This window comes from Sander vitreus, chromosome 6 (assembly GCF_031162955.1).
Source record: "Sander vitreus isolate 19-12246 chromosome 6, sanVit1, whole genome shotgun sequence".
In the NCBI taxonomy this organism is placed as follows: Eukaryota; Metazoa; Chordata; class Actinopteri; order Perciformes; family Percidae; genus Sander; species Sander vitreus.
The window spans coordinates 15,138,259-15,161,321 of NC_135860.1; the positions used below are offsets into that span (position 1 = coordinate 15,138,259).

Genomic DNA, 23,063 nt, shown 5'->3' on the forward strand with positions numbered 1-23,063 from the left:
AGAAGTGACTTTTAAAATATTAAATGATATTTATCTATCAAATCACTTCCTACATGTAAAATTTAATTGGGAGAGTAACTCCTGTGTTTTCTGTGAGAGTGATATTGAGACGGTCGAACATGTTTTCTTTCAGTGTGAACCGATTAATGAATTGTGGCTGTCTTTTCAATGCTGGCTTCAATCTAAAGATATACAGCTACACCCATTAAACGAAATGTCAATTAAAGCTGGAATATTTTTAAAGGATAAAAATCTAGAATTCTTGATAAATAATTTGATTGAACATTTTATTCATAGGTGCAAATATTTAAAGGTCAAACCCCACATCAATGGCTGGAAGAATGAACTTAAGCTTTTTGCTACATCTTTAGAATACATGACAGAAGGAAACGCCAAAAGACTCTTGTATTTGTTGGACTTACATTCCCTAATGGACTAAAAGACCCCTAGCATTTTATTTTTATTTTATTTTTATTTTCTTTATTATGATTTGCTATATATTTTGTCTCTACCTCAAAGCTGTAAACACGTTTTGGACTAATGTACTAACACATTGTGCCTTGATTGTTTGTATGATTGTTGTATTTAAAAACATATAACATAACATATACCCTACTAATCACCTTGTTGCTAGATTTACCGACATTGACTCTTCCTGTACATTTTGTAAACAGAATATTGAAACAATATCTCACCTTTTTTTTGATTGTGAAATTTCCAGAAGATTTTGGACAGATTTGGAGTTTTACTTTTTTGAACCCACCAACTTTATCTACTCCTTTAACCTTAAAGATATCATCTGTTTCTACGATAATTCAGGTAACGGTACTCTTGAATATATAATTAATTTTGTTATTCTGTATGCAAAATTCTATATTCATAAGCAGAAATTTTCTAACTCATCTCCTAATGTTGTACCTTTTCTCATAGAATTTAAATCTCTACTGAAGTCACTTAGAACGTTGGATAACAAAAAAAGTATTAAAATTGTGGAAACTGTAGAGCTTTTTTCCCCCTGAAACCTCTGACTAACTGTAAAGTTGTCTTCTTGTACTTGTTTGTTTGTAATGTCTATGTTATTTCTTCTTTTTATATTTGTATGTTATTGGTTTGTATTGCCTCGCATGTTTCTATTTATTTTTTTTATTTTTTTTGTTTTCATAAGTTTGTGCTTACCTGATTTTTTGTAAACTGCATTTTGTCAATAAAAAAAAAGAGCCTTTTAAAATCAGAGATGGTGAGCCTCAGCTTTTATTAAACCACCACGAGCAGATCATTTGAAGAGATAAAGGTTAATGTTAATTTTACAATATTACTGTGAAATCCTCTCTCTGCAATCTGCAACATTGAAATGCATCTCATCTATTCTTGAGCAGAGGATGCAGGGTACCACACAGTGATGGAGGAGGAGAAGACACTCATCCCACCCATCTATTCTTGCATCAACATGTCATATCTATTTATCTATCTATTCTGGAATAAGGAAAGCAATTGAGTAATTGTTACTGCATAAAAATCAGACAATGTCTGTTGTCTGGCTAATCCATAACAAAAATGCAATAATCAATAAAAACCCAATGCTGCCATAAAACAGTGTTTTGCAAATTATCCACAATGGCCTAATATACCAAAACATGTTATAGGGATAGGTTTAATGGGATAATGATATCATCATGTGAATGCCACGAGTATCGTAATACATCTGGAGAAGGAATTGCGTTTTATTAAAATGACCTCAAAACAAAACTCAAATCAAGACCGTCTTCATATCAAAACATTTTAATCAATAAAAACATCAAACTCTTACAAAAACAAAAATGATCATATTTACATCATGAAACAGCAGTGAAAATACTGTATATGTAAAGAAAAGTAAAAAAAAAAACTGCACAAGCTGTGAACAGTAAACATCTTTGAGAGGAATGCCACTAAACAACACTGACACTACAAATTACTTAGCAGGGAATTTTATATCAGAAATCTCTCATCCACCAGAGTCTTTCTGACAAGGTTCTTCCTTCCGAGAGTGTTACGGATTAAGCGAAATATCTGTAATGAATGAGATGGTGATCAATACATGTTCTTTTTAGCACAGTGTAGGCAACATAATGTATATATACCAAATACTGACCATTTGCTGTACGCATGTAAGCACCGCTGCAAGTACAAAGCTCTGAGACCCGAGGTCGACAACGCAGAAGAACAAAGTATCAAAGATCAGCAGTGTGGCCTCATTCCCATAAAACAGCACATCACTAAAGGAGTGGGCCTCGTCTGCAGTTAGAAAAGCAAACAACAACGTTATAATCAACAAAGACGTTATATTCACCCACATATGTATATAAACAAAGAAGAAATGGAAAGCTTATCTGGGCCAAGAGGTCATTACCATTGTAAAAGATGCTTTTTTCACTGGGTTCAAGGAACTCCATCCCTATGACCCTCTCAAACATCAGCTTGTCCTTCACTATATAGTCCATGTCAGGATATGCCTGAGATAAATAAGACAACATTAGAGACAGAACAAGCTTGTCTGTACAAAATATTTTAGGTCAATGAAAACAACTTACATACTTTACAATCTAACAAATAAATAAATATACAATCAAACTCTTCTTTTGCAAGTTTATTTATGTGCATTTGTACTAACATGGTCTATAATGGATCCCAGAAAGTGGTTCATGGTCTGGTAGCCTCTGGCCCTCTGTTGAAACTGGTTAGCCGAGCACGCGTCCATCAGCCGCGATGGCCCGTGCCTCTGGAGCACAGAAGACAAGCAACCATTTAAATTGAAATATGGGGAGGCAATTTTATCTTGGCTTGATAGTGTATAGCTCAATTACAAACACAACAGAGAAAGCACACACCCTGTTGATCTGCTCCCGTATCCTGTCATACTGCGACCGCAGGCGGTTGGTGAGAGACACCTGAAAGGTCTGGATCTCTGTGTTGGGAAGTAGTCCTCTCTGACCACACAGGGACTCCTTAAAGGACAGAGAGTTGGAAAGAAAGAGCATGGATATAATAATAAATATAAACATACTAATAATAAAACTACTAACACACATGTAGTCTGTTGGTGTACATACAGATTCTCTATTCAGATTGTTGTTCATTTCCTCCATGTTTGTGTCTGCGTGCCCATGTACTGAACGTCCGTGAATGTAGTAGCCAAAACAACGGTGAGATAACAGCAGCACAGAAATCTATATAAAAACATGGACAAAGTACACTTATGTAAAACCTTCCAGACAGATACATTGTTTAAAATATAATAAGAATGCAATAAGAATTGCTACTTACATTACTGATGGAGCAGAGATCTACAAACTGACGAATTTTGTCCTCCACAAAGTGCTCATGAAACACAGTGAAGAAAATAACCTGTCGGGATAAGTGATTATCTTTTAAAGGACCTCTGCATATTCATTATGTGTATAGTATTTCCCTAATTTCTCAAGATATACAGGAAGAGGTAAGAGATCAAAGGGAAGTGAGGGAAGGAGAAGATAAGAATGAGTGATGGCAGTTTTACCTGCAGAAGTCCAATGCAGAGCCACAGCGTAGCTGCCAGACCATAGCGCAGCATCAGGCTGTATGAGGGGGTGTATGCCTGTGAGGAGCGCTGTAAAGTTGGCCAGGGGTCCCTGAGGGCCAGGTTAGAGAAACCCAGCACCTAAACAGTACAGGGTGACATGTTAGCAATGAGGAAAAGAGACATAACAGAGAATAGTGTCCATTTGTTGATGTAAGATGTACTTCAAGAAAGAAGAGCACAGCCATGATCTGAAAAGTTGGGCTGATCTTGCGGATGGTCTGGATCTCGTTCCATTCATTAGCCACAAAGTAGGTCCTCCAGATGCTGACCGGAGAGGGGTCACGTTTCGGCTCGCCAGTAGCTGAAACAGCAGCGTATAAGGTGAATGGACCAAAAAACCTGGATAATTAGTTCTTATGAAGACTGCAAAATATAATCTCAGAGTAACTATGTTTGTACCTTGCACTGTTCTGTTAGCTTTGCTTCGTGGCCTCTCCCAGTCAATAAAGAAAACATCAATTGACACCTGAAGAATCAGCTTGTGGAGAAACTGGACAGCCTGAATATAAATACACAAAACAATACTTTTTTTCAATATAAATAGAAGCACACTATCTAGCTTTCAAAAACAATACTGCTATTGAGTCGGTGTCTAACCTTGAGAGCAAAGGCACAACCAATGTACGTCACAAACTGCCCCTCCTGAGCAGGTAGTGGTAACAGCACTGATACAAACTGTTGGGCCTAAAAACACACATACACAAATTATCACAGGAAGCAGCCAATAACAATCGCACCTAAATCTATGGCTTCAAACAATGTTCAGGCAAAAAAAGGTAAAGAAGGAAAAAGACTTGCCTTTAATGTCTAAAGAGTGCAGAGAGGAAAATACAGAAGTCCATGCAAAGACAAAAGAAACACTATTTGTGTTTGGAAAAGAAATCAAGTTTAAAAAAAGGGCTCAAAAGAAAAAGCTACAGAAATGAGATACTTGTACCAACATTAAAGACCACTCAAGCATGAAAATCATCAATCCTATAAAAGAAAGTCTTAGGTAATTAGACTAACCTTGTACAAGATGAGCCAGTAAAGTCCAGTTCCCACAGTGACGGCGAAGAAAACATTGGCCAGATCTCCAGCATAAAACAAGAAAAACTTCAGCATAGTCTGAGGCAGAATGAGGGAGAGACTAAAATTACTCCCAAACTTTACACCAACGTATGGATTGACGTGGCTTCAATTATGACATGTTAAAGATGCAGTACCTCCACGTCTATGAGCGGAGAGGCAATCCTCCTCTTCCAGCTGACCGTCTTCAGCAGAGAGTAGAGGACGGCCACACCACCCATCACACCTAGAGCAGTCTGTGCACACACACAAAAATATCACAGCATACACAAGAACTTCTCCTTTATCTGTCATATTAGACCATTTCACAAAAAATGTTTCATTCATACTTCTACTCACATCTGTCTTTATGCGAGCCTCATTCTGATCCATCTCATACTCTACAGCAAACGTAGTCTAGAAACAGATACATTAAATCAATGCATTAGCCTACCTAAAGCTTGTTTTTTTAAATAAATGAAGACGGCAACTCATTTAGCCATTTTTCTCTGTAACAGAAAGCCTACTAAGAAAAACGTAATGGAACTTAATTTTAGATATACAATACGTCAGTTGTACGTGTGTGTGTGTGTGTGTGTGTGTGTGTGTGTGTGTGTGTGTGTGTGTGTGTGTCTACTCACAGTCACAGTTTGTGTATTGATATCTGTGATCAGAACGTCTTTGTAGGTCACAGTCATTAAAGGGGTAAACACCTGTCCTTCCTGGGTTTGTGGAACCAGCTGGAACCTACGAAACACACGATTAATCAAAAAAACATCACAACATTTCAAGGCAGTAACAAATAGAAGCTTTCACTTTCTTTCTTTTTGATCATGGTGGTGGGCACATTGGGAGCCCACCTTATTTTGACACTGCTGGCTACACGGATGACTTTGGGCAGGGAATCCGTGCTCTTCTCTCTTCCACTCAGCGTGTCGACAACAAACATACGCCGAGACAGGTACCAGTTCTTCATGCTCTCTGTACAAAAAACAAAATATATTAAAGCAATGCGCGCACACACGCACACACGCACACACACAAAACCCCACCTTGGTTGATGAACCGTCCATTGTATTGCTGGTTATAGACTAGTGTAGGCAGAGGGAGAAGTTTTTTGTTCTCTCCTCCACCAAGATCCATAAACACATCATAGAACATCGGCTCTGGATGGGTACCCAACAGCTCTGCTACTGAAAGATCACACTACACACACACACACACACACACACACACACACACACACACCTTATTATACAACTGGGCATTGCAAGAGTGTGTGTGCAGCGTCTCTGAGCTAAAGAAAGGAAAAACACTCACACTTTCTTGGTAAGCAGTTCCAAAGCTGAAGGCTGCTGCCTGTCTGGTGGTTGTTTCTGGACAAAGCTAAAAGAGGAGAAGAGAGGTGGAGTATTTACCAGCCTCCTATATTTGTATGAACAACATGAAAAATTCCTTAATTTAGTCAATAGTAACAACTGAAAAATTTGTGTGCGACATGCGAAAAAGTGATGAGCAATAATGATTGGGATTTGGCCCTACCACCAACCTAGCAGTTCCAAAACCAAGCAGTTCTGTACACATTTCCAAATAACTTACAATGTTATTGGGTATTCAGACTAAATATCCCATTTTATCATTAGTCCTTTGACCTCTTACCTGGAGATTACGTCCTCCTACTTGTTCCCATCTGAGGAACTCTCCTCTAACATTATAGACAGCAGCAAGCAGCTTAATGTCAGTGTTCTGTCAGATAAACAGAATATGTCAAGTTTTTGGTAACATTTCAGGTTTATTGCTCAATTTATAGTATCATGAAATCATTTCATTGTGATAACTGGAGGATGATTAAAGTTTATAACTTACCTTGTTTCTTCCTCTGAAACTGAACCTAATGGGAACAGGATCGGTATGAAGCACTCGACTGGCCAGTCCTGGTTCGTCCCCATAGTAAAGCCACGGCAGATTAACTCTCCTGGAGACAGAGTAACCAAAGTGCTTACAACAAAACAAAGCAACAGTATAGTAGTAGTATAGGAGAATGAAACATTGCTAGTTGTATTCATAATTTGTAAAGATAATAGCACAATGTATACATATATGCCATGATAGCATGCCCTGTTGTGTCACACTACATACTGTTATGCCCTGCAGTGCCCTGCTACGACATGAACTACTATGACTACCATTTTCTAGTCACTGTTCCATTATCTTTATTGTGACTATTATTGCCACTGTTCATCACACCCCCAACCGGCACCATCAGACACCGCCTACCAAGAGCCTGGGTCTGGCCAAGGTTTCTTCCTAAAAGGGAGTTTTTCCTCGCCACTGTTGCACTAAATGCTTGCTCTTGGGGGAATTACTAGAATTGTTGGGGCTTTATAAATTATAGAGTGTGGTCTAGACCTACTCCATCTGTAAAGTGTCTCGAGGTAACTCTTGTTATGATTTGATACTATAAATAAAACTGAATTGAATTGAATTGATATTGTTAGTTACCAGTAGGAAATGTCTTGAGTTGAGCTCAAAGCAGCCCTAGATCTGAAGATGGTGTTAAAGAGACCGCAGGCATCGGTGGAGACGCCGCTGAAGGAGTGCATGTTCATCACACACATGTTCCCAAGAGCCTGACACGCCGTCAGGTTGGAGTAGACCTGTAACCACACCACACAATAATACTAAACTGCCTTGTTGTTTCAATAAGAAGACAACACTTTGTGCATATTCATGAGATGCATTTTGGCATCAATTACGGTTACAATTTCTGGCTATATTGAATGTCTATGATTTGTCATAAACACAAACAGCTATCACAATTACAACTCCGACAATAAAACAGCTACAACACAACATCCTAAAATCCTAAATATCCTCTTGTGTCATGATGAGCACATCACTTGTAGCAGTATGTGGCTGTGATCAGAACCATAACTGGCTTCTTATGATGTTGGATCAAGAAAAAGATAATTTTCAAAGAGAACTAAATAAGACATGGAATTACAAGGCAGGCTGCTGAGGAGGAGTACAGGTTTTTGATGAACCACGCAGACTGGACACTGAACTTCTGCAAGGGAAACAGAGCAGAAACACACAAATCACAATACATCAAAATAAACAAAAATGAAATGAGCAAGTGAGTGAGGAAAAGGAAGACTCACCAACTCAGCATAGTTGACACTGGGATTCACATTAGTGGAGAGGCTGCCTGGAGGGAAACATAATCCTTCTGCCTGGAAAATCACATAACAATTAATGATGCATGTTTTCGAAGAGTCTGTTACTGAATGGTGTGTATGATGTGTGTCTGGAGGAAGGTATGAGGGTAGAGGGTCAGCAGAACTCACCAGGACATTAGGAGGGTTACACAGACAGGAGGTGTTAATGAAGGAAGCCTGACATCTCTCACACCTGAAAGACAGTTTTGGAGACTGATCCAACCATTACATACTGCAGTATGTATACAAAGAAAGTCTGGACTATCTGGTCATCCTTTCTTCACACTCTGACAGCACTACACTAGGGGTGCTTATGCCTAGTTCACACTACGCGACTTTAAATCTAAACTTTGTTTATTGTGTAAATATGTTTGTATTATTACTATTATTATTATAACTAATTCTATTTTTTCTATTTATTATACTTTGTCATTTTTTCCCCTATGTCTACTTTATGTGTATTTGTGTTATTCTGATGTGTGTAAATTTTTTTTCTTTTGAGCTGCTGTAGCACAGGAATTTCCCCAGTGTGAGATTAATAAAGTCTATCTTATCTTATTCCTGATTTTCCACTTGCTGACAGTTTTTGGAGCTCTGTGCCAAAAGCCCCAGATGAGAGGCAAATCGGCATTGGCTCAGTGCCGTTTTATAGCTTGTTTTATGTTGGCGTCCATTTTCGAACAAAAAATCCTGACTCGGCGCATAATATGTAATTTCCTGTGTTCTCTAGTCTGTTTTCATCTGTAGGCAAATGCTTGTTACTAACCTAGCTCTGGGGAGCTTGTTCCCCGGAGCACTTATATTTTCTCACCCCGCAGTTTTCCCTGGATTAGGGTAGCACCTAAATCATGGTTGCAGCTGTCGCCGTGGTCCTGCTAGGTGCCCTGCTACTCCCTGCTACACCCTTCTATGCCCTGCAGTGCCCTGCTTTGCCCTGCTATGCCGTGCAGTGCCCTACTACGCCCTGCAACGTCAAGCTACACCCTGCAGTGCCCTGCTACGCCCGGCTATGCCCTGCTACGTCATGCTATGTCCTGCTATACCCTGCGTCTTTGTTGTGACTATAATTGCCACTGTTCATCATACCCCCAACCGGCACCGGCAGACAACCGCCCACCAAGAGCCTGGGTCTGTCCGAGGTTTCTCCCTAAAAGAAAGTTTTACTCACCACTCAAGGTTTCTGCCTAAAAGGGACTTTTTCCTCGCCACTGTCGCATTAAATGTTTACTCTTATGGGAATTACTGGAATTGTTGAGTCTTTGTAAATTATAGAGTATGGTCTAGACCTACTTTATCTGTAAAGTGTCTCGAGATAACTCTTGTTATGATTTGATTCTATAAATTAAATTGAATTGAAATGAATTTTCCTGTCAGACATAATCATCTGAAATTCCTCATGGTCAGTCATGTAGTGTGAAAACCACAAAGACTTTAAGACTCCCGATTTAATTCACAGTTCAGTGATCTGACGACTTTGAAATTCATGTAGTGTGAACTTATCTTAAGAGAAGGTGCGCAGACATAAGCCATTCGTGAGAACAAACAAAATCGGAAAATATGTCATGGAAAGAACAAAATCTGTCCTTGCAATAATGAAGGTCATGGGCTAGTGCTTATGAGAGGCAGACAGGGATGAAGATGGAGAATATACAACTTTTGACCATCAATCCATAACTTATTAGAGAATTCTGCACAGATTTCACTACCTCATTTCCTTATCTATTAGATAACATACAGACTTTGACTTAAATTACACCCTAAAGGGCATTGTTCAGTCTTCTTAACCCTGTGGAGGGTATTTTCAGAAACTCTCTTTTGTATTCAGCACAAGTTAAGCTACAATTATATCTAAGTAGTATGTATTTCATCGGTAAATGAACCTGTTGTAAAAAGTACGTTTAAGAACTGGAATGTGTGAAAAAGCATTAATTTACCCATTGTGACAAACCATTTAATCACTTGAGGTGATTCTGTTAGATCTTAGGTAGTACCAAGCACAAACAATTTAATTTGCTGCATTGATTTGGACAATGAAATACAAATGCAAATGTATGTCCCTATAACCTATTGTTTTGGGATTAAGAGTTGGCATTGGGAGGGGTAATGGCTTGGTACAATGAATATGCAAAAGGTTCGTTCACAGGTAAGCCCATGTAATTGCCCTGGATGCCAGCAATAACAGTCGGCCCGTTTCATTGTCAACATCTGTTGACGCTCAACATCTATTGTTATGTTGTGGGGCTTTTGCATTTGTGTTGTGGCTTTTGCATTTTTTCCCGATGAATGTGCTGTGTTTTTCAAATTTGTAAAGCGTTTTGGGTATGCAGTTTGTTCGACCACCATGATTTCATCTTATGTTGGAAGTAGGATATACTGATATTTCAGTTAGATAGCTGGAACAGTGCAACTGTGTCAGTTTACTGTTCAAGATTATATCATTTCTAAAATGTATAACCTCAGATGCCTTCAGATCAACTTCTCGAGTGTGAAACTGTCTGAAACAGCTGGATATATCAGTGTTTGTGTTGTATTGATACGTACCTGTCTCCACTGTGGTTTGGTACAGACAAAGCAGGGGAGTTTCCATTACACGTTACACAGCTGGCCTCCTCCAAAAGGTTTCCATTGATATCTCTCTCCACTAAAAAAACAGCCCATATTCAGCCATTTACACATAAAATATGGACTAATATAGGCTACTGCCTCCTTGTGTTAAATTTGCAGCAAGCACATCCAACATTAAAGACTGTTTGTTAGAACAGTTCATAAATGATATGTCATAGGTGACTCACCCAGAACATTGCCTGGCGGGCACTGGCATTTCCCCTCATCACTGAGACTGCCTGGACAGCGAATACATCCAAACCCACCTGTAGTTACTGACTGTAAAAAGAGACAACTTGTCAACAATTGTGAGGGAGATGTACCATCTACAGTTATAATGTGAGATAACAGCATATAAAGATATTCCAGGTATATTGCACGTACAGGTTTGTCAGTGGGACATTGCTGACAAGTAATGGAGGCCTTGTCAGTGGTGAGAGTTTGGTATCCAGTTTTGCAAATGCAGCTGAGTCCTGCAAAAAGATGGAAACCAGTGGTAAAGTTAGTGGGAACAGAGGGTGTTGTACAGTGTTGAGCTCTGAAATATTAGTTAATTAACAAATGTCAACTGCATGTTTCTTCTTGATACTGTACTAATAAAAATGGCATCTGCCAATTCAACAAGACTGACAGGCTGAGTGAAGTCACCGTCACCACCTAGCAATACTGCAGCACCAACAGTAAGACAGAAGATTACCCATGAAATGGATATAGGATGGTGCCTACACAAATGGCCTCTTACCCACCACAGGGAGAAATTACTAGCCCTTGCTATACCGTCATGAAAAAAAAAATCACATTAAAATATTGTATATCATTGTATTAATATTACAATATAGATGCCAGCCACATTGCTGTAGTGTTGTCTATGGTCGCAGCAGGTATTTACTTTACTCGCTATTCATCCAAACAGCACACTGTGTGCATCCTGTTTTAGAGAGGATTGTCCCTTTAACGGTTCTCTCTACAGTCACGCTAGCTAGCTAGCTAAGTTCTGAACTGATATCTTAACGTTAGCTAACGTGTTAGCCACTTGCACCCGTTACCCAGCAGCTCATTGTGGTTTCACAGTTAAAGTTAATTTGGTTTAAAGCAAGACTAATTACACCTTCTGTTGGCATTGTGTCGTCAGTGAATAATTTCTTGTGATGTGGTGTGATGGTAACTTCACCGACCTGTTGTGCTCCGTCGCTGATTTGAACCGCACCTCACACACGAGAGACTCGAGATATCGAAAAATTCTTCCGCACTACAATCTGAAGGAGCCTTAAATGGAATGACAAACTGCTGGCAATTAAGTGGACCTATGTATATTAACAGAAATAATGTTAGATGCACTTTGTATCTGTTAACAACAGACGGTAGCGTCCCCGTCGCCATGGTAAACAACGGTCTTCCTTTTACCCACAATCCTAATCATTCAGCGTCATGAATTCTTCTTCTTTATGGTTTATTGGCGGTTGGCAAACCACCTTAAAGGTGCATTATCGCCACACGAGAGATAAATGCAGGAAGAAAAAAAAAAATTAATAATAAATAATAAAAACACAACCAAAGGAAACTAAATTATCTTTACTAAATCAATTTCTCTTAGAAACGTATACATTTCTCTTAGAAACACACACTAATATAGTGATATACCAGGCCTGCTGTTTTTCCCAAAAGACAGTGGAAAGCGTCATGACGTTGCGACCAAATTCATGTGTGCATCACAGAATATAGACAAATATGAGTTTATAGATATTTGTAAGTTTATGTTTAATTAAACTAATAATCACATTTATTTAGAAAATGTCTGTATCACTGTAGATGCGTCATAAATCGTTAATATGCTGGTTGCACTGACTGCCTATGTGTTTAGGCCTTTTCAAGAAACTATGGAAACTAATGTCTGTGTTATGTTAGGAATGAGAAAAATAAATATAATAGCAGTAAATCAAACCTATGACACACAAAGCCACTTTCTAAGTCCAAATTCTTGTAATATATGGCCTAGTGTGATAGAGTCTTTGATCACTTTTTGTTTAAAAGCTAAGGCAAAAGTTGCAAAAATATATTCACATACAATAAAGATGGTCTTAGTTAAACATATATAAAATCTTTGTTGAGGTTAAAAACACCTTTGAAAGAGGACACCTTTTAAACTGGGCGCACTGTTGAAAGATTTGTAATGAAACAGCTGCTTATTCTCTTTTGGGTTAATTTAAGTTTAGTTTTTGTTTTTCCACCATTAGTCATAAGGGACTTTTGGCAGGAAACAACAGCCTTGTAGCTTTAGCTTATTCACTTCCTTTTGACAGAGTACGTGCATAATCTTTCAAGCGAGAGAGACACATACACATACCTAAGTGATCAAGTAACTACGATTTTAAAATGTAAACATTTAAGTGAAATGATCTTAATTGAATATAGCCTAGTAGAAGAGAATGTGATTATTAGAAGCCTTACAAAGCCAGTTTTTCTATCAATGTGTTGGGGGCAAGAAGAAAAAATAACCTCTGCATAGAAAAGCAACCCATTGGCCTGACAGTTAAAATTAGCTTTCTAAATTTCTAAATTTGCTAAATGTTTTGGATCATTTTACCATAGTCCTTTTCTGGCTGATGATTGTTGTCATTAGTTTGCTGAAGACTTGTGGCTTTTTAGGGTGAAAGAGTTCTCTCTACTTTTTTTTTCTGATGGAAGATTTATTTTTTGCAGAAAACATTTTTGGTCGAAGACTAATTTTTGTGGAGGCAAATGCTTGTTTTATGTATTTACAGGAACTGAAACGATATGCGGGATATGGTGTGATGGTTTTAATCAAATAGCACATGAATGTATGAAAACTAATTTATAATTTCTGTCACAAGCAGGAGATAGTATATTATGTGTCCAAGCTATTATTGCGTTGCTGATTACTGCAGTACCATTGATTCACTTTTCTGATTCCATTAAATTACTGGGGTCAGAATTGTATGGGAAAATGTGTTCATTTGTCTCTGTATGTTGTTTACTTCAAATGTGCCACTTTCGGGTTCCGGTCGGGTGCAGCAAAGGGTTAAAATGAAGCCTTTGGGACATTATTTCAGCTTGGTACCTGGCAGATTCTGAAAATAGACACTTTAAGGATTTAAAAAAAAAATCAGGTGGCATAAAAAAAGCCGGGGGGTGCGCGTGGACCCCTGTTCCCATCTAGACTACAGGGATCGATCTTAAATGCGGTGTGTAACCTGGGTGTCACCATGGTGACCTGTAGACGTCTCTCTTTACTTGTCCTGACTGTAGCCAAAGACTTTCTAATAGACGGGCTTTGCTGTAGCCTAGCTCGCACTCCAGCCCAGTAGGTGGCGGCAATGCGTCTCAAACACATTCCAGAGCCAATGAACGTAAAGGGAGAAAAAAAGCGCACTCTGGACTGGAGCTGAGCGGGGAAGGGGGTTTCCACTTTTCAGCACATTATCACGGTTAACTTGAGACAGGACAACAGCCACGACAACGCTCGCAAAAAAAGTTACCAAGCATCTATCTACGTTGTATCCACGTATGGTGAGTGTTTGTGCGCTTTTCACTCATTTTCTTTTAAATGTAATTTTATGTTTTAACATTTTCTCTTTTCCGTTCAGTACCAGTGTACTCTGGTATGTGTATGACGCACGTGTCTATTTCCTTGCTGAATATCTCGTGTTAATACCGTAACATACTACACTTGTTGCATTTTTTTGTTTAGTTTTTTTTTTTTACCATTGTTGTCTTAATTCGCAGACATCACCTGGCCTTGTGTGAAAAAAAAAAATGACCATAATCCTGCGATTGCAAGGCCTCGATGTGAAGGCAGGTATTGAAGATATACGGACATTCTTTGAACGCCTTCACATTCCTGATGGGGGAGTGTACATCGTGGGAGGAAGTCTCAGAGAGGCTTTTATTGCATTCACCACTGAAAAAGATGCCCAGCTTGCCATGCGGTACACTGGACATTTCCTTAAAGGGTCTGAGGTGACTCTACACATAAGCAGCATGGAGGAGATGGAGCACAAACTGAAGTCATTGTTAAAGAAGAGAAAGAAACCCTCCCCCAGACAGCCTACTGTGAAGAAACCTCAGCCATCTCCAGATGCAAATGTGCCACATTTGAATGCATGTCCTCCCAATACTGCAAATCTTCAACCACCCACTGCATGGCCTCTTGATTCAAACACTGCAAATCTGCTACAGCCTCTTCATCCCAATACTTCAAACTTACAACCTTCCAATGCAAACTCACTTGATTCCAATAATGCATTTCTTCTTGGGATTTATACTGTCCTGCAAGGTCTACAGTCATCCCTTCAAAGATTAAACAATGAGGCAATGCCAGGAGTTGATGTACCCAAAGCAGACAGCACAGTTGTGTCTGAGGTGAGGACACCAAAGCAAACTCTGGACTCAAGGCCAGGCTACGTTAGGCTCTTTGGTCTGCCAGCCTCCACTACAAAAGAGGTAATCTGCCAGTTTTTCAAAGGGTTGACAGTACAGGAAGCCATAGTGAATGTTGAGTTGGGACGTAGCCACGCCTGCCTTGTGAAGTTTGCAAACATGCAGGATGCATGTGATGCCCTTCTCTTCAACCAACAGTTCCTGGGCCCCATCTGTGTGGAGGTACGACCAGCAACCGAGAAGATGTGGACCAGTGCGCTGCAAGATTGTCTTTTGAAAAAAGACAACAGAAAATCTGATGATGTTGGGGAGAGAGTGAAACCCAAGCAAAACCCTCTTGTGGAAAACCACAAAAACACTTCTGCACTGCAGCTCAAGAGGCGATCTGTCAACCATGATCTGCCATCTAAATTACCAAAAAAGCCAAGACTTGACAGTGACTCACCAACTATGGAGTACATTGTCATGGTCAAGAATCTACCCAAAACGATGACCAAGACAGAAATTAAAGAATTGTTTGGATGTCCAAACATTGCACACAAAAATGTATTACATCTACTTGACAAGGAAGGCAACAGAACAGACACTGCTTTTCTTATTTTTAAATGCACTGACGATTACGACTATGCAACGAATCTCACCGGCTGCCATGTGGGCTCTGATGCCATTGTGGTCTCATCAATCACTAAAATGATGATGACAGACATGATGGCCAAAACCCATTTCAGGAGGCTTAAGCAGTGTCCGAAGACGGACACAAAAAATAAACCAAATCAAAAGAGGAAATCAAATCCAGTTGAGACTCCAGAAGAAGCACCAAGCATGAACCCGGACCCAGCAGCTCAGACATGCTTGTTTATCAGAAACCTGCCCGCAGATGTACAGAAAAGTCATATCAAATTACTTTTCTGCAAATACAAACTGATGAAGGATAATATCACCTTACTGCACGACAGTGATGGCAACGGTATTGGTGAGGCCGTGGTTCAGTTTAAATCACAAAAGCTTGCTGCGCTGGCTCAAAGGCTCCACGGTCGGGACTTCCTGGGTACAAAAGTGCTTCTCACTCGCATAAATGTGAAGCAGATGAAGGACATCTTGACACGAAATGTTTGAGTTCGACAATGATCAAATGCAGACACTGTGGCGTTTGTCTCTAACTGTAATTCTGCTTGATGGCATCAACATGAGTTGTTTTCCACTTATTAAATGTTTTCTTCATGTTCAATAAGCATGGTTAAGCTTTTCATCACATTCCATACATTTTCAAATGTTTTTTTCTTTTTTATGGCTCATTTATTAACTATATTGATCTACTGTCCAGAGATATGCTTCTATATAGCTATATATCTTCAATGTTGGAACAGGAGGTTTTTACACTGCAGAAATCTATGATGATGCAACATGACATGACTTCACGTAAACCTACACGTCCACTTTCGCCAAGTGGCGTGTTATCTGTACTCATTTTGAGCTATCCGCGTGTATGTCTATGCTGTATACAGCGGACGTAAACATACACGCCACTTGCCGCGTTATCGCGAGAAGAAAGCTACAGTTACAGCTACAGAACAACGGGGTTGTATTTAGGAAAAGAAGAAAGCGACGGTTGAGTTTAGGAAACGTTAACAAGCGGGACGCGATCCCCGGTCTCCTGGGTGAGAGTCCTGTATTTTACCCATTACCACCCCGACCCACATCCCTTAGTGGATTTTCGCCCTTTCATACTACTCGCTACGGCGTAAATTCACATGCAATCGCAAGGTAATGTAAGTCAATGGAGGCCAAACAGCGTTTATAAAACACGCTAAAAAGCGAGTATACGTCTTGATAACACGCCAATAATGGCGTACGAATTGGCGTGTCATACATAGGCCATTTCATGAGATCAGTCTGGATGATGAGAAGGAATTGACCTCAACTACAGTCAGGAGGAAATATACAGATAATACTGTATTCTTGGGATGCTTCAAGTTATTTTATGCGCATACTGAAACTTGCTCCAGCAGGAGAGAAGTGTCTCAAACATTTGTGACTACATTCAGAACCTATTGGAGCATCTCCCATTATTGTGTACGTGGCATAGAAATGAAGAACGTGTTTATATGGAAATAGTTTGAATGAATGGATTTCAAAAACACGCATCAATTTCTCCATTACTTTTAATAGAACAGGGCCTTGGGAAATTAACAATGGCCATACACTCATGTTCAGGTAAAGCTGCTGAAAACATGCAAAAGTAATTGTGTAAAACCTTCAAAGTTATAAATCTTCCCATATTCATACTACTAGAAGACTACTAAGTAACATAAAAAAACTGTCTAAAAGCATATACATTTACACAAAATCAAAGTTTTCAACTCCTGCACAGTGACGACTGATGTACACAGAGGGATGACAAGATTGAGGTGTCACATCTTGCGATTGTCATTTGTAATACCTGGAGGGACCTGCAGAGATACAACATGCCAGAGATGCATTAAAAAGGCTGAACAAAAAGATGCTTCTCTCACATTTTGATTTCCATGTTATTTCAAATAGGAATTTCTTTTGGCCTCATCGAGTCAACAAATACCATTACATGACATACATTTGAGTTACAACGGATGCATCAAATGGGAAGTTTGAGAGGAGATTTGGTGCTTACATACCTGACAGACTACTTGAGTATCGGTCACTGCTGCTTAGCAACCTGGGCGTTGTAGAGGAGAAGCCTGTGGAGCTCATTGACAAGCTGTTCAGACTAGAACCCTGAGGAAAAAGGAGACAAAACATTGAGGAGACAATTCACATGTTACCAAATACACTTTCATTCAACTGATGAGAAGTGATGAGAGTACAACGACTGAGGAAAATATGGTTTACAAGGCTAAATCAGATGTAATGAGTTATCTTTAACAGTTGGTTTTAAATTCAAGAGTAAAAACAAGGTCCATACCGTCGATACACTCCTCAGTCTGTACTCCATCAGCACATCTGTAAGTTTCTGTGTCACCTTCAGCACCAGCTGTGCGTCACTCTCGCTCTCTATCCGGAAAGTATCCTACGAATACATTTTGAAAATGTACTGGATGTTTGAATACAAACAACACAAAAATAACTGACACATTTGTTAAGTTGGGGAGGAGCCTTTTGTGAGACACGTACCAGGTAAGTAAGTAGTGTGTTAGGAAGGCTGCTACTTTCTGGAGCTGCTCCCATCAAGCCTGGCCTCTCCAGTGGCTTGTCCATTGGTCTGTCCATTAAGCTACTCCCCATTTGATTGCCCCGGTACTCATCAGGATACATTCTGCCTGGGCTGTCCTTCAGTAGTCCACTCCTTCCATAGCTATCTCTTCCACCACCTGATCCAAAACCATCTCCAATCCCAGCTGGGCGATTACCCATACCATCTGGGAAAGGTCTTCGATCCATACCAGAGTCAAGGAAATCTTGCCTGGTTGAGTAATCATAGCCTCCGAAGCCGGACTCCCCATAGTCTCCCATTGGATAGTTAGAGAGAGGACCATCCTGAGGTGGAAACTCCCCTAGAAACCTCTGGTCAGAGAACTTGGGACCTGAGAGACCTGTTATATTTAAATAAAAATACAGTAATCCAATGGAAAAATGGCATACATGCAAGTATTGCACAGATTATGCTTGAATATTAAAAAAATGACTCACCAAAGGGTGGCCCCTTTAGTCCCATCCCTGGTCCTGGTGTAGGCAGAACTTTAGGAGCAGCAGAACCTGTGAGAGGAAAAGACACGACACACATTCCCAAAATCAGGTTACCGACCAACAGGAAATCCTTTAATAATAAACCAATTAATAGAAGAAATGTAACTTACGGAGTCCTTTGAAAGCAAGTACTTCACAGGGCTCCTTCAGAATCACCTAAAAGCCACAACACAAACAGAAAAATGTAAAATCCACAATCATGATGTATAAAATAAGGAAACCCACTTCTCAAATATAAACATGGGTGTATATATTTTTGTATTTTATTTGTTTACGTATTGCAATGACTGAACTTCTGTAAACTACTTTTTTGAAATAAAGTTAAAAAAAAAAAATTATATATATATATATATATATATATAACATGGGACATTTTTAATACTTGAATACAATAATCCCACCGATAACAGCACTGCTTCAAAGACGCCACTGCCTCCTCATTCATGTCATTGAGTAAGTATGGAGGCTTGTCTGGCAGAAAAAAGTTTGATCTGGCTCAACGTTTTCTGCATTACTGATAGATGGCTTTATAATGTAAATGACAGAAATCTACCGTTTACCTCACAATCTTTGGGATGGAAGATAAAATTAATGAATTCATGCTGTGATAACTTTAGAGTTGTTTTGGTGCTTAATAAACCTTCAAGTTCATAGATGTAGCACTTAAACTCGACCTTCTTGATCGCGTTTCATCTTTTCACCAGTACTGGAAGCAACATCCCAAAGCAAACACATCCCCTTAACACATACATTCCAATGATCATTATAAGCAGGAAACTCTAGCCAATATCACAATCATTTTTGACCCGGGAGGAAAAAAAACAAGACTTTTGTGCCATTGCTGCAGTAATATGGATCTGACACTCACCTTGAGTTGTCCCCTCCCCTCGGTCTTCTCCACCTCAGCTGAAACTTCTTTAATTTTCTTCCTTACAGCAGGGTCTCTGATGGCCTCTTCCTCTTCATTTGTGACCTTGTTAGGGTGGACCTTTTTCTGTGTACAAGGCATAGAAATATGCAAATATTTTTTTACAAATAAGTTTGTGATATACCATGCATTTGAAGCCAATTAGGAAACCAACAATACTCACCAGGTATTTGAAGCTATGTTTCCAGCCTTTCACGTGGGCAAGCATATCATGCTGCAAGCGGGAGACTGCACAGAGTTTGCACTGGTAGTGTGGTGGGACAGATTTACTGGGGCTGCGGTACTCCCACACATACTGAAGACCTGTAGACATGTGATGGTCATTGATTATACATATTTGAATTATATTCCAAATAGAAAGTGAGGGATGTAAAGTAGATGCATGTGAGGGAAATAGCCCTTCTGCTTACCAATGACACACTCTGTTACCCCTTTCAAGAGTTTGCTAAGAGAGGGAATGGTCTGGATAGATGTCCCTTTGGTAAATACTGGGAAAACACAAAAGCGGTCAACACAAAGCAAAAGCTTCATAATGATCCACAACTGATAAACAAGTGAGACAATAAGCCACTTAGTTATACATTTCTGCGGAGAAACCTGTGGTCGTAAGAATCATAGTTAAGAAGACGCTTAAGAAAAGCGTTGTGTTCTTACACTACCTGAAGTCTCTGATGACCAATTCATTTTAATCTGTCTATAGGAACTGAACCACCACTAGAAACCCAAACTCCTCATGTGTGCTTTTTGAAGCCTGGGGGAAGAACGGGAACAGCAGTTCTCAGCTAACGCCCATGTAGGCCCGAACTGGGTTGCAGGACACCAGCACCCATGATGCATTGCCTCTCACTGTGCCCAACCACAAAACAATCACTTCTGCGTCGCACTAACGAAGCGGTCCAAGTGCGAACACACGACAAAATCCTGCATAGCTTAAAATACTCTGGCAAACAGGTATGGTTTACTCAGATTAAGAAATAATGTAATACAACACATTATCACTCAAGCCAGTGTAGCACAGGCAACTGAATAATAATGAATACTGCATTCAGCAGTGTTAAAAAATATTTCATGGTTGGAAAAAAAACCATCACAGCACAAAAAGAGCATTAAAACTAAATGCAACCATCGCAGATGCATGGTTGTATCACTGTATGTGCCGCTGTTTTAAGACCATGTGTAGGTGTCACCAGGGACTAGTAGAGCCTACGGTGCTGGTCTTTAATGTTGCAACATATTAGGAGAATGGGTTAACATTTCTAAAAGTGTTCAGTATATTTCTTAAAACCAATATTGAAGATTTTCTATAATAGGGAAATTGTGGCAAAATACTGGAAAATGTTTAGCAAGATTATTGTGGCAAACACTGATTTCCACAGACCAAAACCATGGATGGCACCACAGCAGCCCCCATCTCTGAGAGTGTGAGTCTCAAAGAGTGGTGAACAGGCCACCACCCATGACATGAAGCAGGGAAATCAAGATCTCAAGCTTCAACTCTCAGCACTGGCAGTGGCACCGTGTATAAACGACTTACCTATATCAGCAGAATGCTGCAGCTGCTTTCTCTGTCAATGGAGGGAATAAACCCACATGAAGGAGAGAGACACATACAGGCATTAGTGACAGGATGACACTTAGCAGAGGACTGAACTCCTCGTCCATGTCCGCCACACTATATGTGCCATAGAGCCATTCTTTTTGTGGCCTTACACCCCATGTGGTGTGTTTGGGAGCCCTTTAATCATGAGCTGTATACAAATATTTTTTAGCCTGGATTTGGGTTTATCTCTTGTTACCATCATGGCAGTTACTAAACCAGAGACCAGATGAATTTCACAAGGGAAATTCAAGATCATGCATGTGGCTCATACAAGTAAAATATATGTGATAAAAATAAATAAATAAATAAATAAATAAATGAACTTGTGTGTGTTTTATGAATTTACTTGAACAGCAAAAAAGTTTTAACAGTGAGATTTCGTGCACTGAATTTAATTAGTGTGTAGTAATCACTGCAGTGAGAGTCTGTTCTGCAGCTGATTTACATATTATGTAAAATGGGAGTAACCGCTTTCATAACATTTTTTGAGAGAATCCATCCAGGAGCCCTGCTAAACATTATATATATATTTTTGTTTTTGAATGTGACATCACTCAGAAGTAAAAACTGAGTAGCCTGCCATTAGACACTGGTTCAGAGAACCCAGGTCACATCCCACATAAAGCTCAATGTCAAATTTGAGAAGAATTGAAAACTTTAAGCAGTTTCAGAACATTGAGGAAATGTTTGCATTGTGAAGTCCACAAACTTTGCAAAACTGGTACTCAGAAATTCCTTTGTACCACAACAGTGATAACAGGCCACACATGTGAGGCCCAGACCACTGAGTGGGGTCATAAACCAGAGTGCAAATACAGCGAAGCCTGAGAGCACAGAGGCTGGCACCAAGTCCACCTGCCAAGGACTGCTGCCGCCTGGCTCTGCATCAGGCATCACAACAGCCAGTGTACAATATCATAATATGAAAAAAAACATTAAAAGGAAATCATATTTCCTTCACGAGCGACCAGCATCATGACGTATTACTAATTAATTGTGTTGTTTTAGTCGTATACATTTTATCCAATGTGGAGCTGTGTGATACTTACCCTGACATTTCTCCTTTGATTAGACTGCGGCCCATTTTTAGGTGAAGGCTGGTTGGCTGAAGCATGAGCCTCCATTTCCTGTTTCTCCACTGTGGGACAATGAAGTAGGTCGTATTAAAAACCATTCCTATTCCAAGTAATTCCCTTTAAGATATAGAGAGACATGGTCTCGCTAGTGGTATTGAGTTAGGATCTATATGTTATCTTAGCAGATATTGGTTTTACTTGCGTTGTTTCGTTTCATCTCAGGCCCAGCCGAGCCCTAACTTACCGGGCTTTTTCACAACAAAAGTCCAAACGTCAAATATCATATGTATGTCTCCACTGGTTAAGCGGTAAGATAATATTACCTAACCTACCCGAGATGTTCTAATGCAAACTGCGGGTTCTTCAAAGCGCAAGGTCGGCAGAACACATTCGCTATGATGAGAAAAAACAAAGCCGCTTCGGAGGGATATGGGAGAGAATAGAAAGCAGTTATTTTGCCAGTTTTAAACAGACGAAATTTAACAAGTTTACCTCCAAAACCGAATAGACTCTCATAATAAATCTGAATCCAATTCATTTGCGCATTGTGGGGCACAATACATTTCTAATTATCATTGTATTCATTAATTCTCATAATATTTCTAAGGCACTTATGAGGACAACTATGAGGTGCGTTCGTTTTGAAAGCCAGGGTTTACCGTTATACCTTGCTAGAGCATTATTGAACAAGGTATTGAACATCTTCCTATAGTTCTTATGGCACTTAAGGACAACTTTTGTATTTCATTCATTTTAATTACCAGTAAGTGCATCAAATATTGCTTGAGCATCTTAAAAAGGCCTATGGGGTCCCGGTCATAGAGGTTTTATATTGTAAGCCCCGCAAAGCCCCGAAGCCGTTGTGCTCTGAACA

At 39.6% G+C, this 23,063-nt stretch overlaps 3 protein-coding genes across 6 annotated transcripts; 1 reads left to right on the top strand and 2 right to left on the bottom strand.

The window, feature by feature from the left end:
- Nucleotides 1-1,763: 1,763 nt before the first annotated feature.
- tmem67 (transmembrane protein 67) lies at nucleotides 1,764-11,901 on the bottom strand. The gene is made up of 28 exons (XM_078252997.1): nucleotides 11,643-11,901; nucleotides 10,852-10,940; nucleotides 10,656-10,746; nucleotides 10,405-10,504; nucleotides 7,993-8,056; nucleotides 7,807-7,878; nucleotides 7,650-7,712; nucleotides 7,148-7,302; nucleotides 6,512-6,620; nucleotides 6,305-6,391; nucleotides 5,966-6,031; nucleotides 5,698-5,851; nucleotides 5,506-5,626; nucleotides 5,287-5,392; nucleotides 5,006-5,062; nucleotides 4,804-4,902; nucleotides 4,607-4,705; nucleotides 4,196-4,282; nucleotides 3,998-4,097; nucleotides 3,760-3,899; nucleotides 3,536-3,676; nucleotides 3,304-3,384; nucleotides 3,090-3,206; nucleotides 2,868-2,984; nucleotides 2,651-2,758; nucleotides 2,390-2,492; nucleotides 2,132-2,274; nucleotides 1,764-2,049 (listed from the first exon to the last, which is right to left on the bottom strand). The coding sequence occupies exons 1-28, from the start codon at nucleotides 11,845-11,847 to the stop codon at nucleotides 1,969-1,971; spliced, it is 2,955 nt and encodes a 984-aa protein (XP_078109123.1). The 5' UTR covers nucleotides 11,848-11,901; the 3' UTR covers nucleotides 1,764-1,968.
- A 1,938-nt stretch (nucleotides 11,902-13,839) lies between these two features.
- rbm12ba (RNA binding motif protein 12Ba) lies at nucleotides 13,840-16,119 on the top strand. Its single transcript, XM_078252998.1, has 2 exons — nucleotides 13,840-13,995; nucleotides 14,212-16,119. Exon 2 carries the CDS (start codon nucleotides 14,242-14,244, stop codon nucleotides 15,979-15,981), a length of 1,740 nt encoding a protein of 579 aa, XP_078109124.1. The 5' UTR covers nucleotides 13,840-13,995; nucleotides 14,212-14,241; the 3' UTR covers nucleotides 15,982-16,119.
- An 890-nt stretch (nucleotides 16,120-17,009) lies between these two features.
- Nucleotides 17,010-22,631, bottom strand: LOC144519679 (uncharacterized). Of its 4 annotated transcripts, none has more exons than XM_078253001.1 (12): nucleotides 22,522-22,631; nucleotides 22,163-22,251; nucleotides 21,048-21,078; nucleotides 19,924-20,001; nucleotides 19,677-19,816; nucleotides 19,454-19,579; nucleotides 18,696-18,741; nucleotides 18,529-18,594; nucleotides 18,013-18,431; nucleotides 17,804-17,908; nucleotides 17,517-17,616; nucleotides 17,010-17,315 (listed from the first exon to the last, which is right to left on the bottom strand). In XM_078253001.1, exons 2-12 carry the CDS (start codon nucleotides 22,235-22,237, stop codon nucleotides 17,293-17,295), a joined length of 1,209 nt encoding a protein of 402 aa, XP_078109127.1. In that variant the 5' UTR covers nucleotides 22,238-22,251; nucleotides 22,522-22,631; the 3' UTR covers nucleotides 17,010-17,292. The 4 variants fall into 4 exon arrangements, with proteins under 4 accessions (XP_078109127.1, XP_078109125.1, XP_078109128.1 ...); XM_078252999.1 differs by having other exon boundaries at nucleotides 22,434-22,524; XM_078253002.1 differs by lacking the exon at nucleotides 22,522-22,631 and adding an exon at nucleotides 22,392-22,482.
- Nucleotides 22,632-23,063: the final 432 nt, after the last annotated feature.